The sequence below is a fragment of the Pan troglodytes genome, chromosome 13 (assembly GCF_028858775.2).
Source record: "Pan troglodytes isolate AG18354 chromosome 13, NHGRI_mPanTro3-v2.0_pri, whole genome shotgun sequence".
Classification (NCBI taxonomy): Eukaryota; Metazoa; Chordata; class Mammalia; order Primates; family Hominidae; genus Pan; species Pan troglodytes.
This window is the reverse complement of record NC_072411.2, coordinates 68283573-68302863: the sequence shown is the minus strand read 5'-3', so window position 1 is coordinate 68302863 and position 19291 is coordinate 68283573. Positions and strand designations below refer to the sequence as shown.

General features: G+C 34.5%; 1 protein-coding gene and 1 long non-coding RNA gene across 9 annotated transcripts in view; one reads left to right on the top strand and one right to left on the bottom strand.

Annotated features, from left to right (window-relative positions):
• The window catches only part of LOC104005249 (uncharacterized), a 145440-nt gene that overhangs the window by 14512 nt on the left and 111637 nt on the right, over positions 1 to 19291 (bottom strand). For all 3 annotated transcript variants that reach the window (XR_008546809.2, XR_002942742.3, XR_001716065.3), the window contains one exon: positions 4421 to 4580. This is a non-coding gene — a long non-coding RNA (uncharacterized LOC104005249). The remainder of the gene's footprint in view (positions 1 to 4420; positions 4581 to 19291) is intronic.
• The window catches only part of SCN9A (sodium voltage-gated channel alpha subunit 9), a 179526-nt gene that overhangs the window by 94569 nt on the left and 65666 nt on the right, over positions 1 to 19291 (top strand). For all 6 annotated transcript variants that reach the window (XM_016949463.4, XM_016949458.4, XM_054679925.2 and 3 more), the window contains 4 exons: positions 1067 to 1305; positions 3350 to 3523; positions 4329 to 4685; positions 8796 to 9272. In XM_016949463.4, the coding sequence (XP_016804952.3) occupies positions 1067 to 1305; positions 3350 to 3523; positions 4329 to 4685; positions 8796 to 9272 (1247 nt within the window). The remainder of the gene's footprint in view (positions 1 to 1066; positions 1306 to 3349; positions 3524 to 4328; positions 4686 to 8795; positions 9273 to 19291) is intronic.

Below are 19291 nucleotides of genomic sequence, written 5' to 3'. Positions count from 1 at the left end.
TTTACTGTACAGATTCTTAAATAAAATTAACATAAATCTGGTCAACCTTAAATAGGCACATGAAATTCTTAGGAAGAATTCAGAGACCATAAAATGGTTTTAAATGATGGTAAAGATAACCAATGGATACTGATGGAATTGTTTTTATGTGCTTAAAAATGGATAAAATTATTTGCTATTAAACACAGACATTGGTAACATGGCAAAAATGATTTTGCAAAATGAAAAAAAGAAAACCCACAAAGACAGATGTTGGGTGATCTGACCTTTCAAAGATAAGTGATTTAATAGTAATTGATGCAGAAAACAAGGTTAACCCAGAGCTACATGATTCTGTCACTATATAATCTTACAAATTACATATTCGCTCAAAAATTGTCTCTTCTAATAAGCAAAGATAGTCAAAGGGTGACAACTTTACAAACTGTGCTGGCTTCTACCCTCTCCCCTGACAATATGCCCCAGGTCCCACCTGGTCCCTGGTCTAACACTTCACCCCCCACATTCCCATTGTGGGGGCAAAGTGTCTACTCATCTCCTAAATAAATGGTGAGAAGTAAATGGGCTAATGGTGTGAAATGTCTATTTCATGAGTCCTCCATAAATTATTTCTAGTTGCTTGGTTCTAGGATTGTTTTCACCTGTGAACTATTACAGCAAGAGTTTTTTTCTGGACAGAATAGTCTCATCTTATTGTTGTCATGGGACTAAAAACACAGGTGAAAAATATGCATATTGGTGGAAAACATACATTTCTCTGTTAAGGAAACATAGTTCTCCTGTTTACCATCACATGTTAGGTGCATTTTTCTCTGAAAGATGCCCACGTATGTGCTTGCAGTCATAAATTTCACTTCCTTACCCTCTCTTATGCTTCATCTAGGCAACGAACATGTCATAATAGACTTACATAAGAGGCTATGCCTTCATTGAAATAGTACTGTTAAATTTTCAAAATCTAAACTATAAACCTTGTTTCAATATTAGAATGCCTGACTGATTTGTATCTGGTTAGGAGTGAAACAGACAAATGGCTGACTTCATGTTCTCTGTTTTTTTCTCCCAGAACTTGAAGAGTCCAGACAAAAATGTCCACCTTGGTGGTACAGATTTGCACACAAATTCTTGATCTGGAATTGCTCTCCATATTGGATAAAATTCAAAAAGTGTATCTATTTTATTGTAATGGATCCTTTTGTAGATCTTGCAATTACCATTTGCATAGTTTTAAACACATTATTTATGGCTATGGAACACCACCCAATGACTGAGGAATTCAAAAATGTACTTGCTATAGGAAATTTGGTAAGTCTCTTATTGTGTGTTATGTACTTACAGTTTCTCTTTTTAGTTGTCATCATTGTCATTTCATATTTTTTATGTCAGATGAATCTGCAGCCTCAGAATTATGCATATCCAGAACTTTCCATATGAATGGATGTGTAGAGTCAAGTTTCTGGTTATGTCTTTTAAAATAATTGTGCACTACTGTTGAGGTCTACAAATAACAATACTATTTCTATAAAAGGTTACCATCTTGGGAGTTGATAATGATTTTTTCTGCCAGCATATTTCTTGGGAGCAACACTTAACATTTTTGGTTCTTTCTCACACCTTCCTAATTACATTGCTGCTTTCTTGTAAGTACACACCTCACATATTTTCAGAAAACCTATGGATGTACTGCTTTGACATAATAGTAGTGAAGTGTTTGGGTCCTCAGAGTCCCAAAGTCCTGGGTTTGAATGCTGATTCTGCATTATATGAGTGATATGCCCTTGGACAAATATTTTAACTCTGTAGTATTTAATTTTATCATTTATAAAATAATACTTCATTATAAAATAATTGTTATTTATAATATAATTGTAACTATTTCATTTATCATATTCTTGGGAGGATTAAATACTTTCTGCTTATTAGCCTGGCATATAGTAAATACACAATAAATTAAAGCTATCATCATCATCAACATCATTGTCATCAAAACTTCAAAGACTTAATGAAACAAGCTTTAAAAACAACTATTTGGAGAAACCAAAATGGTTGAACTGGACATAGAAGACTCAAGGGTAGGCAAGAAGGTGATCAACAGACTTCTGGAAGATATGAGATCCAATTAGTAAAATTGATGCCAGAGTGATCTCTAAAATGTACAGTGCTGGTCACACTAACTCAGGGTAAACAAAATGCCAGTTTTTGACTATGGATGTGAGGCAGGCACCAGTTCATTTTTAGGGCCAGAGAATCTCAGCTTATGACTCTTCATAAACCATGAATAACTTTGGGTATCTTTGTCAATGTCTATATAAGATAATTTTGCTTTTGCTGTGGTCCCAAACAAATTGACATTTGAAGACCAGAAGTTCTTTTCTGAGTCTGTCTTTTCTTCTGAATTGTCTACAAATATTCCCAATGTTTTTCCCCATGTGCTCGCTGAGTTAGCATTCTTCTTCCCTTCTATTTATCTTTGGAAAAAGGCAGGAATATCTAGTTTCTAATTGTTGATGGAGATCCGGATCTTGCAAATAAGTACCTTCTCACTGAGACGACTGCATCCCTGTGAACTCAGAAAGGATTTACCTGGTCACAGCTATTACCACAACCTCAAGTCCAGCTGCTCCCTGCCAATCTTCTTGATCCTGCATTATTTGAAAATTGACTCCTGCAGTTATAGACCTAAACATTTCCCTTAGAATCTTCTTTGGTCAGATTCCTTGAGTCAAAGTGTACCCAAAGGATTCATTTCGGTGTTGCCTTTTTAAGTGAGTCCTTTGATACCAGTATCATGAATTAATGATATTTTGCAATGCACTTTTGTGTCAAAGCTTTAGAAGTCTTACTTTAGCTGCCACATTGTCAATTAAATACTTTTTTCTCTTCTGCTGATAAATCTTTAAAGAGTGAGTCAACATGTTCTTTATTACTCTAACAGTAGTCAGATCAGAAAAAAAAAGACTGGCTCAAAATTTCAGTATCAACTTATGTTTTCTTTTTATCTTCTTCCAGAACAACTTTTTGACCCACATAAATTCTTTGAAAATAGTGACTGTGTCAATTACCAAATGTTTTACTCTTCTGAAATTTTAATATGCTATTCTAAAATGCTGTCTAAAAATGATGAGCACTGACAGGACAGTTAGAGCTTTTCAACCTTTTGATGCTGAGATGGGAGCCAGGGAAGAGCAATACCTAATTTACAGGACTAAGTTAGATAAGAATATCCATTTATAAAGTATTTAGCAAACTGTCTGGAACACAGTAAATGCTAAGCAAACAGTGATTATTATCATTGTGTTGATTTCCTATTTTCTAATATTAACAGAAAAACATTATTTTTCTCACTTAGGTCTTTACTGGAATCTTTGCAGCTGAAATGGTATTAAAACTGATTGCCATGGATCCATATGAGTATTTCCAAGTAGGCTGGAATATTTTTGACAGCCTTATTGTGACTTTAAGTTTAGTGGAGCTCTTTCTAGCAGATGTGGAAGGATTGTCAGTTCTGCGATCATTCAGACTGGTAAACATAAACTAAGGTTGCCATTATATTCTATAATAAAGGGGTATTTCTTTGGTTTTGCATTATTTTTTAAAACTTTTGGGAATTTGAATCAAAAGGCAAGATTATATCTTGATATCTAGTAAAATAAAATCCATTCATTGACAAATGCACTTAAAGAACTAAAACCACATGAATATTTTTACAATTTTTGAAGACATGCTCAATTCTAATTTGAAGTACATGCTAATATAATATAAATATTTTCTATTATATTAATATAGTACAATAATTTATTTCAGAGTAAGAAGCTTGTGGCTTACAGAATTTCAATGATTATATGTTCATAACTTTATGAATTTGGTAATTAAAGATCAAATTGTTATCCCCCAAAACAATTGTTGTCTGATCTTCACAATATAAAAACAAATAAAGACTTTTTAAAGCACATTCCTCTAATATGCTAGATTTTATCTAAGTGTCAGCATGAGAAAATGTATGAAAGTATTAGAAAATAGAATTAAGGATAAATTATCAATTCTAAAAGAAAAATATCACAAATTATGATAAGAGGTTTCTGTAGCAATCCTGAACTAAAAGTACATAGTTTCTTCATAATATGTGTTGTAATTTTTTGTGGCAAGTGGAACAAAATAACAGAGATATTGAAAATTGATGAAAATGAAAAATAAGAATATTTTAGCTGGATAATAATGACAATATTATAGGACTTAAAGTCTGCTTTAACCTTTGAACAAAAATCAAGATTGGAAACATTGAAAAGATTTTCATAGTGATTAATATTAAACTTTATATTTGCTTTTAGCTCCGAGTCTTCAAGTTGGCAAAATCCTGGCCAACATTGAACATGCTGATTAAGATCATTGGTAACTCAGTAGGGGCTCTAGGTAACCTCACCTTAGTGTTGGCCATCATCGTCTTCATTTTTGCTGTGGTCGGCATGCAGCTCTTTGGTAAGAGCTACAAAGAATGTGTCTGCAAGATCAATGATGACTGTACGCTCCCACGGTGGCACATGAACGACTTCTTCCACTCCTTCCTGATTGTGTTCCGCGTGCTGTGTGGAGAGTGGATAGAGACCATGTGGGACTGTATGGAGGTCGCTGGTCAAGCTATGTGCCTTATTGTTTACATGATGGTCATGGTCATTGGAAACCTGGTGGTATGTAACCAGATGTTTATACATTTTAATTTCTCTGTGGAAATTATTTTGTGATGATGTGATCTATTATTTTTATAATTTTATAATTAATTATATCTACAATTATTAATTGCAAAAGAATAGTGATAATTTTAATACAAGAAAGAACAGGAAAGAGAACAAAATTTTGTATTAGTTTTCCTAGCCAAATAACCCATATTTATATTTTTCAAAATCACTGCCTATTCATTTTAAGGCAAAGCTTTCTATCTTTTTCTCTAATTTTGAAAGTGATGGCATATGCTCTCTTGAAGCTATACTAGTAAATAAAATATAATTAAGTTAATAATAACAAAAATGAAGTTAATAATGGACCAAGGCAAATGAAAGGACTGGTCCCACACCTTATAGCCATGTGTAAGACTAGCCTCTATAGCAAGGATCAGCACCTATGCCCCACAGACCAAAGCCAGTCCAATGCCTGTTATTGTGTGGCCCTGGGAGCTAAGAACGATTTTTACATTTTTAAGTGGTTAAAATAATCAAAAGAAGAATAAATGACACATGCACATTATATGAAATGCAAATTTTAGTGTTCATAAACTTTATTCAAACATAGGAATGTCAATTCATTTACATATCTTCTATGACTGCTTTTACATTACAGTGGCAGAGGTGAATAGCTGCCATAGAAATCGTATGCCCAATAAAGTCTAAAATATTTATCATTTGGCCCTTTACGAAAAAGTTTTCCAGCCACTGGCCTATAGCATCGCGTGGACAGAGCAATCTGCCTACTTTTTGAATTAGTGTTTTCTTGGCTTGTACTTTTTTTAATTTTTTTTCTTCCTTATACTGATTAATGAAAACTTTCAAGCTTACAAGCAGGAGAAAATTGGGATAAAATGCTCTTCTATGAGCCACTCATCTCAATTCTCAAATCTGCCATGTTGACTTGTCACAGTTGGTCAGCTTGACATCAAATCTCTCATCAGGTATCCAGAAGGTGGGATATGGTAACAGCCATATGGTAAGTGCCTTCACTTCCCACTAAGTTGAAAAAAATTACTAAAATATTGTTGTCCTTGTAACCACCATAAAAAGAGGATTCAGAAGTCAGGACAGAAACTTACATTCATCCAGTCACACACTAAATGATACTGTGCCAGACATACACAAAGGCATTTATGCAGCACAAATTCTAGATTTTTACTGCACAAAAAATATACATCATGGATTACCATTCTATAATTGTTGATCACCCTCAAGTTGTAGTAATAAATAAGCTTCCTAGTTTTATACAGCCTTATAAATTCCTTCCAATATGGAATGAAATGCACATTCTCTTTGTTTCTTCTTCTCTGTTTTGTATTTATAAGCTCCTATAGCAGGATTTGCTTGTGTATTTTTTTTTTTTTTTTGAGATGGAATCTCGCTTTGTTGCCCAGGCTGGAGTGCAATGATGTGATCTCGGCTCACCCCAACCTCCACCTCCCAGGTTCAAGCAATTCTTCTGCCTCAGCCTCCTGAGTAGCTGAGATTACAGGTGCATGCTACTGTGCCGGCTAATTTTTGTATTTTTAGTAGAGACAGGTTTTCGTCATGTTGGCCAGGCTGGTCTCGAACTCCTGACCTCAGGTGATCCAGCCTCTGTCACCTCCCAAAGTGCTAGAATTACAGGCGTGAGCTACTGCGCCCAGCTGTGCATTTCTTCTTACAAAATTTTGACATAAAATCGTGAAATTGGGAAAGGTATAACTTGTGAAAACATGCCACATCAAAGCCAATGATCACAAATAATTTAAATGTTTATTATTTATTCAGGCAAATTCAAAGGGAAAGGCATTCCCTTGGCTCTCACCACATTTTCCACTCAATATTTTTTAGTATCTTCTCTGTGAAAAGAAAGGTATTTAGGTATTGTTTAGATAGGAAGGCATTGTTTAGGTATTATTTAGGGTGGAAGACCAAAACCAATTACTCATGGTCTAATCCTTGTTTTTGAGATGCTTATTAGGACACAGAAAAGTGGAACACAAAAGTTATCAGACAAGGAAGAAGTGATGAGTTCTACCAATAAGGTTAAATAAAATGCTTTTGACACTTAAAGAAAGAGTTCTAGATTGAGACTTAAGGGATGTTTTTGAAGTGGGCCTTTGAACGATGGATAATATAATATTTCATCATGGACACTGGTGTGAGAGTTATGTTTTCCTTTGAAAGGCAATATAGATTTATAGTAAAAAACAGAGGGGATATATTGGTGAGTGTTTCATTCGTGTAGAATTAGTGTTAACTAACTCATATTATTATTATTTAATTATTAATTCTTGGCAATGAAAGTATACAGAAGAAAATTCATAAAGTTGATAACTAACTCTTGACTAATGGAGGAACTACCAATATCATAGAATTAAAATTTAAGGAAAAAAATATATTCCTCATATAGTCTTCCACATTAGAGTTATATGCTAAACTGGCTTCTCTTTTTTTATATTTCTCTAATTTATTCTTTTGATCATTTTATTGCCAATTAGTTGAAATGGTTAAGGACCATAGGTTTAGGAAAACATTTGGAAAAATAAGTTTTAGTCAGCTCGGGTCTATATCAGGAAACTTGTGAAGACCATTAATCAAAATGAGACTTTGAATCAAGTATACATTTTATTAATATTTCTTCTCTTGTTTAACGTGATAATACAAAGATGATACAAATGGACTTTATTTTGATTTGTGATACCCACTAGGTTATAGAAATATTAGAGACTTATGATTTTTGAAGGAAAGAAAGTTGTCACAGCAGCTGTTCTCAACGAAGTGAGAACCGCATGAGCCACTGCACCCTGTTAAAATGGTTTAACACTTGAACAGATTAAGGAGACTAAAGCAGTACAATGGACCCTCAGATCTTCACCAATATTCCTATTAAAACAAATATATACAAACATGTATTTCATAGTGAAATATACTTTTTCATTGACAACTATTAAACCATTTCAGGGATTTTTAGCAATTATCAAAATTGTTCACTATGATTCCCAGACCTCCGACCTCCAGAATTTTCTCCTAAATCGGACTTATTGAGACACACAATTTTAGCCTGCTGTCTTTACTTACATCTCAGAGAAATTGTTTTAGGTATGACCAAAATGAGGGATGAGTACCTTCTCTTCAGTTAGGTCTTACTTCGATTTTTAAAACATGAGGTAGATGATTTGGGCCATGAAAAGACTTACATCAAATGCCAATTCAATTTCCTTTTTTGTTTCCTGGATAAAACAATGTTTAAATATAATTTACAATTTACATGTTTCCTGCCCTCTGTGAACTTTTTTTTTTTACAATGTGGAGTTCACCTGCACTTCTACTTCAGTGAGAAAAAAAAAATAATTAACTCAGAAATAAAACTTTGCTTCAAGAGAATAGAAATTGTCCTGACCCTTTTTGTAATTGCTTCTAGGGCAAACATAATAGGCAATGAAGCCAGCCAATCATAATGCCATTATTGCATGTGAATCAGGTTCAAGGGGCAGGTCCTTTTCTGTGCTTTAAAAGTCACATTAAGCAGTATTCTAGCAGCATGCTTCTTGGACAGAATATTTTATTACAGGAACTTTGTAAGTATTATGTGTTCCATTTGTTGGAACAAGTGACATTTATCTTCTGGTAAAGTGAACAAAGATCTTTAGCACAATAGAAAATAGTCACAATTGTTTTGTTCTACCTGTTTCTCACAGGTAATAAAGAGTAATGATAGATGAATGCTAGGAGAGTTTTTTGGGTTCATAAAAGAGAACTTGATTAAGGCACTACTGCTACAGAAATGAACTTAGAAATGATGTAATGATAATGGTGAGGGATCATTCTCTCTGCTCCCCATGGTAATTCTTCCTGGGTATTGCTGACCCTCTGCTGCTGAGTCTGCAGGGGCTAGTCTAGGGATACAGTGATGAGGAGTCTACCCTCGCCTCTCTCTCTCTCACGTGGTCTTATCCGTGTGTGAAAAGGTGCAGAAATCTTCGTTGCTGGTTTGTATTGTGGCCTATATTCGGAAAAGTGTACTTATTTTATTTTATTTTTTATATTTCCTGTCTCCCTATTTCTCTACCCCCTCTCCCCACCCTGATATAGGTCCTAAACCTATTTCTGGCCTTATTATTGAGCTCATTTAGTTCAGACAATCTTACAGCAATTGAAGAAGACCCTGATGCAAACAACCTCCAGATTGCAGTGACTAGAATTAAAAAGGGAATAAATTATGTGAAACAAACCTTACGTGAATTTATTCTAAAAGCATTTTCCAAAAAGCCAAAGATTTCCAGGGAGATAAGACAAGCAGAAGATCTGAATACTAAGAAGGAAAACTATATTTCTAACCATACACTTGCTGAAATGAGCAAAGGTCACAATTTCCTCAAGGAAAAAGATAAAATCAGTGGTTTTGGAAGCAGCATGGACAAACACTTGATGGAAGACAGTGATGGTCAATCATTTATTCACAATCCCAGCCTCACAGTGACAGTGCCAATTGCACCTGGGGAATCCGATTTGGAAAATATGAATGCTGAGGAACTTAGCAGTGATTCGGATAGTGAATACAGCAAAGTGGTAAGAATGCTTCATATACTTTGTGTTTCATATTAACAATTAGTATGAAATGAATGAAAATTTCATATTTCTATTGTCATAAGTTCTTCTTAACATTGCATGTAGTGATGGATAGTTTTTGTGCGTGACTTTACACAACAGCTTCCTGAAGATTCATCTGGTAAAGTTTTCTTACTAGTTCTTAATAATTGATTTAATCTTACTTAGCTGTATGAGAAAGCACCAGGTATCTTTGAGCCTTCCCATCCTTCATCCCATGTTTCCTGTCAGTTGAAAAGTTACACAGTCTCCCTCCACAGTGCCTGTTTGAATCCACCTCTCCTTTTCATCACCTTTCCTTTGTACTCACTACTTTTTGCCTAAACCATTTCAAGCAGAGTCTCAACTGATGCCTCTGCTTCCATTTTGCATTTACTCTAGTTTACTTATTTGATTAATTTCGCTCATGCAGATTCAGTCCTAATCATTTCACTCTCATGATGTATCCATGATCTGCAAAGTATCGCTCTCTCTCTCTCTCTTTTCTTTTCTTCTTTTTTTTAAAAAACGGAGACAGGTCTCACTCTGTTGCCCAGGCTGGAGTACAGTGGTGCTATCATAGCTTACTGCAACCTTGAACTCCTGGGCTCAAGTGATCCTCCTGCCTCCACCTCCTGAGTTGCTGGGACTACACACCCATGCCACAACACCCAGCTAATTTTTTTTAAAAAGTTTGTAGAGACAAGGTTTCACTATGTTTCCCAGGCTGGTCTCAAACTACTGGACTCAGGCAATTCTTCAAACTTTTTCCCCAGTTGCTGAGATTACAGGAGTGAGCCACCACGCCTGGCCATCCCCAAAGTCTCGAATTATGTACTGTGCACGAAGCCTTCACACTATGGCCCTAACCAGCTTTGACCAGCTCTATCTCCTAGTGCTCACCCATAGATTTTTACCTGTATCAAACCAATTTCCTTTTAGGTCATAAACACTCTCCACACTTTGCTTGGGATTTCCTTCTCCAGTCAAAATCCTTCAAGGCATCACCCTTGTATTTATCATCTATTAAATTGTTAATACTTACATCGCAGTTGGGTCAGGGTTAAATGAATTAACACGTTAATACATGTAAAATGTTTAGAACCATACTCAATGTTCTCAAAATGTTATTTATTTCATCCCTCCTAATTTCTCCCCAAATGGATGTAGTCCCTTCTCATTTTGAACTGCAAACAATTTTATACTTCTTCCTGGATTCAGTAATCTTAAATTTTAATTTTTTGAGAAATTATGGTATGCATCAAATAGTACTGTAAATTCATTGAGAACAGGAACTCTTTAAAACCTTTTTTTGTGCCCTCCTCTCCCACCCTTACCTGCATATTTCTAGTGAGTCAAGGTATGTATTGAGTTTTATTTTTATTGTGAAATATAACAACCATATTACAAATTACTTTTATGAGATTGCTTTCAAGTCTTAAGGTATCATTTAAAAATAATCTTTTGTTTTCTCTAGCTCATGTTAGAAAGTATTTGACAGATATTTACCAAATATCTTCTATCTCCTTAACTTACTAAGACTCCACCCTCCATGAATTTATAGTGGACTTGGAAAACAAGATTATATGGAATAATCATGACTGATATATATATATATATACACACACACACACACACACACATATGTATATATGTAAAATGCTCAGCCCACACACACACACACACACACACACATATGTATATATGTAAAATGCTCAGGAGGCTGAGGCATGAGAATCACTTGAGCTCCAGAGGCAGAGGTTGCAGTAAGCCAAGATCGCACCGCTGCACTCCAGCTTGGACTACAGAGTGAGACTCTGTCTCAAAAAAAATAAATACATAAGATTAAATTAAATTAAAACAAAATAAAATAAAATGCTCTATATTTAATTGAGTGAATAAATGATTAAATAAATAAATCATGATATATGTTTCTATGTAGCCAAGGACATTTTTTCCAAGACGGTAAAGTAAGGAATCAAATCTAGTCATCCCTCGATATCTATGGGCGAGTAGTTTGAAGGCCTCCCACAGAGACTAAAATCTGCAGATGCTCAATTCCTTTATGTAAAATGGCACAATGTTTACCATATAACCTACACACATCCTCTCATATGTACACTTTAAATTATCTTCAGATTACTTATAATGTAAAAGTAAATCACTGACACAATGTAAATATTTGTTTTACTATATTTTTTATTTGTACTATTTTTATTGTTGTATTTTTATATTTATTTTTTCCAATTATTTTCCATCTGTAGTTGGTTGACTCTACAGATGTGGGACCCAGGGATACAGAAGGCCAGCTGTATTTTATTTGTATATTTTAAAATGTTCTACATGGAAGAAGTAATACTCCCAAAATTTTAAAACCGTGTTCATTTCAGCTTAAAGTTAGAAAATCAGATTCCACGTATGCCTTTTAAGGAGCAGGCATCTAGGTTTAGTATCATATGGAAAGGGAAGCTAACTCAGTCACCCATTTTTTTCTAACTAACTCAGTCACCCATTTAAAGAAGATTAAAATTATAAACTCCAATTGCCTGGCAGACAGTTGCTCTCAGAATAAAACTTGGATTCTAGGTGTTAAAGCACTTCAGGAGCTGGGGAAAGTCAACCAAAGACTTCTGAAATTATTTCTTAACATTTATGAGGAATTATTTCTTACCTGTTCATTTTTCTTTCATTTAAAGTCAATGGCTGACCTTTCATGGATCTCCTTAGCTGCTGACAAAATTCTTATTCTTAGTATGTTGAGTTGTAACATTTTTAAGGGAACCTTATAGAACTTTCCATTTAGCACTTCATTTTCTAATTGAAAAAGCAGACTCATTAAAAGGAAGTGATTTTATTCACAGTTATAAAGCTAGAGTTATACAGTTATAAATCTAGAGTTATAGAGTTATACAGTTATAAAGGCAGAGCCATGTCAAGAGTCCTAGGCTTGTGACTTATAGCTCAATGGAATTTCTACCTCTCTTGTCCTCTCTGTCCATTTGAAACACAAAACAAACATTCCTATTGGACTTAATAATTTGTCTCCCCTGGGGTATAAAGCCATGCAGCTATAGAATTTATATACCTGTGGCATGCAGATGAAGGTGTGTTGTCATAATGGTCAGCTATCTTTTATAACTAGTGATTTTATTTGTATTTTATAACTGAAATAGATTATTTTAACCATTCATAAAATTACTCTGTCACTTATTCCATGAGCCCTTCCTAAAGCGTATGAAATCTAGTGCCCTATAAACTGAGTTGTCTAAAAATCATTTGATGTTAATATTCTAATATTCTTGATTTTCACTAATTTTTTTCTTATTACATAATGGTTATATCTATATGATAAAAGAGTGTACATTCTTACTCTATTACATTTCTATGGTATGCACAATTAAATATGCAGGAGTTTGTGGCTACCTTAGAGGTTGTAGTAACAGATACACAAGCTAGTATTTTTAAGTCATGTAGCATAGTGTTTGAATTAGCAAGCCATTTTAAAAAAAGTTTTTGTTGTCATCGATTTCTGCATCATTATTATTACCTAAGAACTCAGGTTCTTAGTGCTACTGACTTCTAATTATGAACTTTGAAAGTTTGCCCTTCTTCATAAAAAATTTTCCATGACGTATCTCAAAGTATGTCATATTAAGTATAGACAAACCTACCTGAAAATATAAGAATTGAGAAATAATGAAGGTTCAAGATCTAAAGGAAATTTGTTTGATAAGATATTAAGCTGTGGTCAACTATAAAAACCTTACATCTAAGGTCTTTCTTTCCAGCCTCTTCAGATGAAAATGTTTCCAGTTTAAATTCTGTCATTTTTGTTTTGTTTTGTTTTCCCATTCAGATCACTAAAATAGTGTACATTTTATTTATTTGTCTAAAATGTCTTTAATCCTCCTATGCTAACTTTTCCTGCTCTAATTCTCATAATCTTCATCTCCCACTTGAGTTCCCAGAGTCTTGAACTGTGAATTCCCTCCTTTGCTACTTTTATTTTTTTCGTATCTGAGATGCCTTTGAAATAGTGATGGTTGTGTTTGTGATGAGCCTGGATGAGCCAAAGAGGCAAATTGAATTACCCAATAGAAAGCAACTCCTAATTTATATATTTATGTCATTAAGTCTTAGCCACTACCTTGGGATATGGTTAAGAATGCCACTTTTTAAGATAGAATATTTGCCTCAAATCTTAGCTTTTGATAAGACCTTGAGCAATTTACAAAAACATTTTTTTAGTTTATTTATGTGTAAAATAGATTGTAATAAAGATTATATGATTCTCATAAATAATTAGACAAATGCTTATTGAAAAGTGCTCAATGTACAATTATTATAAGTATGAAATTGAGTGCTTACATACACACTGTAAGTAGCTATTGGTTACAGACTGAATTTAAAAGAGATAGCATGATGAAGATCAGTGCTTCAGAATTTTAGTGTGTGAAAGACATACTTGGGGACTTTATTACAAATGCCTGTTCTGGATCATATCCTTTGAATTGTTTGCCTAAATTTGGATGCAACTTCAGAATCATTAACAACGTTTGCAGCAGCTACTGATCAATAGAGACTACTATGAACAATCATACTCCAACAAATTGGAAAACCTAATGGAAATTGATAAATTACTCGACACATACAACTTGCCAAGACTGTATCATGAAGAAATGGAAAACTCAAACAGACCAATAATGAGTAACAAGATTGAATCAGTAATAAAAACTCTCCTAGCAAAGAAAAGTCCAGGACCACATGGCTTCACTGATGAATTCTACCAAACATTTAAAGAAGAACTAATACTAATTCTTCTTAAATTATTCCAAAAAAATCAAAAGGAAAGGAATTCTTCTAAATTCATTCTACAAGGCCAATATTACTCCAATACCAGAACAAGACAGGGACACACACACACGAAAAGAAAGCTGAAGGCCACTATCCCTGATGAACACAGATGCAAAATGCCCCAACAAAATACTAGCAACTCAAATCCAACAGCCTATCAAAAAGATTGTTCACCATGCTCAACTGGAAATTGTCCCAGGGATGCAAAGATGTTTCAACATTTGCAGAACAATAAACTTTCTATATTATATCAACAGAATGAAACGTAAAAACCATATAATCATCTCAATAGACAGAGAAAAAGCATTTTATAAAATCCAGTATCCTTTATTTGATAAAAATTATCAACAAATTAAGTATAGAAGAAACATACCTTAATGTAATGAAGGCCATATGTAACAAACCCACAGCTAACATGATACTAACCAGGGAAGAGCTGAAAGCTTTCTCTCCAAGATCTGGAACAAGATAAGGATGCTCACTTTCACTACTTTTATTCAACATAGTAATGAAGTTCTAGCCAGAGCAATCAGGCAAGAGAAAGAAATAAAGGACATTTAAATTGGAAAGAAGGAAGTCAAATTCTCTTTGTTTTTATATGATCTGATCTTAGATATAGAGAGTTCTAATGACCCCATGAAAAAAAGTAGTAGATTTCATAAATGAATTCAGTAATGTTGGAGGACACAAAATCAACATGCAAAAATCAATATTATTTCTATATGTTAACAACTAATAATCTGAAAATAAATCAAGAAAGCAATCCCATTTACAATAGCTACAAAAAATAAAATACCTAGAAATAAATTTAAACAAGGAGGTGAAATATGTTTACAATGAAAACTATAAAATATTGGTGAGAGAAATTGAAGAGGACACAAAAAGGGAAAGATATTCCATGTTCATAGATTAGAATAATTATTATTTTTAAAATGTCCATATTACCCAAAGCAATCTACAGGTTTAATGCAATCCCTATCAAAATACCAGTGACATTCTTTACAGAAAAAAAAAAAGTCCTAACATTTGTATGAAACCACAAAAGACCCTAAATAGCCCAAGTAACCTGGAACAAAAAGAACAAAGCTGGTGGCTTCACACTAACTGACTTCAAAACATACTATAAAGCTATAGTAACCAAACAGAATGATACTGACATAAAACAGACACACAGAGCAATACATAAGAATAGAGAGCCCAGAAATAAATCTACACATATACAGTCAACTGAGTTTTGACAAGGTTCCAAGTACCTATAATAGAGAAAGGACAGCCTCTTTAGTAAACGGTTCTGGGCAAACTGAATAGCCACATGCAAAAGAATGAAATTAGACCTTTATCTCTTACTTTATACACAAGTCAACTCAAAATAGACTACTTAAATGTAAGACTGAAAACTACACAACTATTAGAGAAGAAAAAAAACAGGGGGAAAGCTTCATGATGTTGTTCTAGGCAAGGATTTTTTTGGATAAAACCTAAAAAGCACAGGCAACAAAAGCAAATATAGACAAATTGGATTGTATTAAACTAAAAAGCTTCTGCACAGCAAGGCAAACAATCAGTAGAGTGAAGAGATAACCTACAGAATGGGAAAATAAATTTGTAAACTATGCATCTGATAATGGGTTAGTATCTAAAACATACAAGGAACTCAAACAACTCAACAATGACAAAAAAAACAAATAATTCAAAAATGGACAAAAGACCTGAATAGATATTTCTCAAAAGAAGACAAAGAAATGCCAACAGATAAATGAAAATATGCTCAACATCACTAATCACCAGGGAAATGCAAATCAAACCTATCTTGAGGTATCTCCTCACCCTAGTTAAAATGGCTACCATCAAAAAATCAAAAGATTTAAGTGTTTAAAGGATATGGAGAAAAGGGAATCCTTACACACTGATTGTGAGAATGTAAATTAGTACCACCATTATGGAAAGTAATATGGGGGTTCTTTAAAAAATTAAAAATAGAATTTTCATATGATCCAGCAGTCCCAATACTAAGTAAATATCCAGATGAAATGAAATCAGTATGTTGAAGAGATACAGTAAACATAGAATACTGTACTCCTATATGTTTATTGCTGCACTGTTCACAATAGCCAAGTTATCATATTAACCTAAATGATCATAAATAAATAAATGCATAAAGAAAATGTACATAAGAAAAATTGAATGCCATTCAGTCATAAGAAATAATGAAATCCTGTTATTTGTGGCAACATGAATGAACCTGGAGGACATTATGTTAAGTGAAATCAGCCAGGCACAGAAAGTCAAATATCTCACACATATGTGGAATCTAAAGGGTTGTCATAGAAGTAGATAGTAGAATAGTGGTTATCGGAGGATGGGAGGCTTGGAGGAGCGAGGTATGGGGAAAGATTGGTCAACAGGTACAAAGCTACAGTGAGATAGAAAGAGTAAGTTCTGGTGTTCTATTGAATCGTTGGATGACTAGAGTTAACCATAATGTGTTGTATATTTCAAAATAGCTAGAAGTTTTTAAATGGTCGCCTCACAAAGAAATGGTAAATGTTCAAAGCTATGGATCTGCTAGTTACCTTATTTGATAATTACATAATGTATACATGTATCAAACTATCACATGTACCCCATAAATATGTACAATTATTATGTGTCAAAAATAATTTTTAAAATAAATGATGCCAACTTAATCCCTAGCTTACTTGGATTCAGGTTTCTGAGATATTATTTTCTTTATTCAGGTGCTATGGGTATATTTCCCCTTTTGCTTGTTTAAGAACCTGCATTTTGAGCAAGGGGAAAAAACATCACTGACCTTTGATATCTCTCCCTCTCTTCTCCCTACCCAAAAACCCTCTCTTTTATGACCTAGCATCCTGGTTTCTCAACAGAGTTTATGGAGAATTTTCAGTGCTCTCCTAGTATAAGTTTTCAGGTTGACAGATTTCCTCAACCTGATAGACAGTTAAAAATACACTCCAGAATCAAATCAAAATATTTTACGGTAAAACCTCTTATCAGAAAGTACCCTAAAACTTAAAGTATAATAAAAAATAAAAAATAAAAAATAAATAAAATAAAGAAAATAACCAAAGAGATGAGTTAAAACAAACGGTTTAGTCAAATATCTTAAACAGTTCTGAGGAAACAAATGGAAATAGAACAATAGCACTTCTCTGAAGAGACAGTCAGTGTCAGAATCGAGAAAGACACGCTGTTATCTCAAAGGTACCCATGAGAATAATACTCTTTTCACTGTTTCTAAGAATGCAGGCACTGAACTGATGGCTCTTCTCAGAGTCAGCCTTCTCCTAAAGTGCAATGAAGCCCTCCAAGCACACTCCAAACATTAACAACACACTACACAGGCTTTTTTACCACTGGCAGTGAAGTGCTTCCTCATTAGAAGCCTTAAAGGAAGCATGAAATGCACCCGTTTGTCAATAAATATTTATTACACCTTACTATGCTCTAAGCACTGTGCTAAGAATTGCTGAGGGAAAAAAGATCATGTTCTCACACAGCTGCAATAATTTAATATCTGGATTAACTTGAAAGTTAAAATATAAGGGCTCAGGGTCTAGATATATAAGATTGTGAGCTGATCCAAGGATGTATTAGTTTCTTACGGCTGTTGTAACAAGTTAGCAAAACTCAGTGTCTTACAACAACAGAAATTTATTCTTTTGCCAGTTCTGGAGGCTAGAAGTCTGAAATCAAGGTCTGAGCAAGGCCATGATTTCTCTAAAGGCTCTAGTAAGTATCCTGCCTTGCTGCTTTCTAACTTTGGAGGTTGTTGGCAATCCTTGCAGCTTGCAGCTGCATCATCCCAATCTCTGGCCCGGTACTCACATAGTTTTCTCCCTGTGTGTCTCTGTCTTTTCTTCTTATAAGGACCCCAGTTATATTGGATTTGGACCCACACAATGACCTCATCTTCATTGTGTCTGCAAAGACCATATTTCCAAATAAGATCACACTCAAACATGCCAGGGTTAGGACTTCAACATAACTTTTGGAGGATTACAATTCAACCCACAACAAAGAATTTTGACTTAGAAGACTGGATGGTTATTGATGCAATTAAGAATACACTGATGGAGGAGAAAATTGAGGAGGTAGGGGAAATACAGAGTTTAATTTGGTGGCATCATAAATTTGAACTACTTGCAGTACAGGCAGTGAACCTGAACAGGAGGTATATGGAAAGATAAATCTTAAGGAAAGAAGAAAAGTCAGAGTTGTAGATAGGTTGGGATTTTGTATGTTAACTTTCATTAATCACAGGATTGTGTAGGGGTCAGTTCCCTGGGAAACCAATCCTGAGAGAGAAATCTGAGATTTACTGAGAAGTGTTTTCAGGAATGAAACGTAATATCTGTAAAAAGTGAGGCATGCAAAATTATTGGGCAGAGAGAGAAGTTGAACTGTTAAAATTGCAACAGAGATTTCGGCTGATCCTATTGGCATGTCTGATGCTGTGACGACCCTCTGGAGTAGCTCCAAAACAAAGCAAGAAGGTCAGGCCTTTCTTCTCCACACCATTCATTGGATGTAGGCTCTCCCTTTACCTTTCCAGGGGAGAAGGGTATAACCTTGCGGGAAGCACCTCCTTTCTGCCACGATAAGGCCCAAAGAGGGATTCAGATGTGAGCCTTCAGCATCCAACACTTTTGGCAGCTGGGGGAATGAGCAGCTCGCTGGAAAGCAGGATGTGGACAGTGCCTTAGAGCATCTACTGCATGACAGAACCATAGACAGCAGCTGAGAACAGCGGATCAAACACATTTGAGAGGTGGATGCAAAAGAAGAAAGCACGCACACACACACACACACACGGATAAAATGTATACAGTAGCCCCTTTACACACATTATATAATTTTCCTCTTTGTGACCTCCTTAGGAAGTAAATATAATTCATCTATATTTGCAGATGACTGAGATTCTAAAAGATTAAGAAAAGATTTGGTTAGTCATGGACGTATCTGGGGGTCTTTTTAAATTTAAACCCCAAGCTTTAATCATTATACTACATGCCATAGAAAGGCAAGAAAATGAGTAGTAGTATAATTGTTTTCTGCTATACCTCTGTAATGGTGTAATTCAGGGTGAAATTTTCTGTTGTAATGGTATTGTACATTTGCTGATT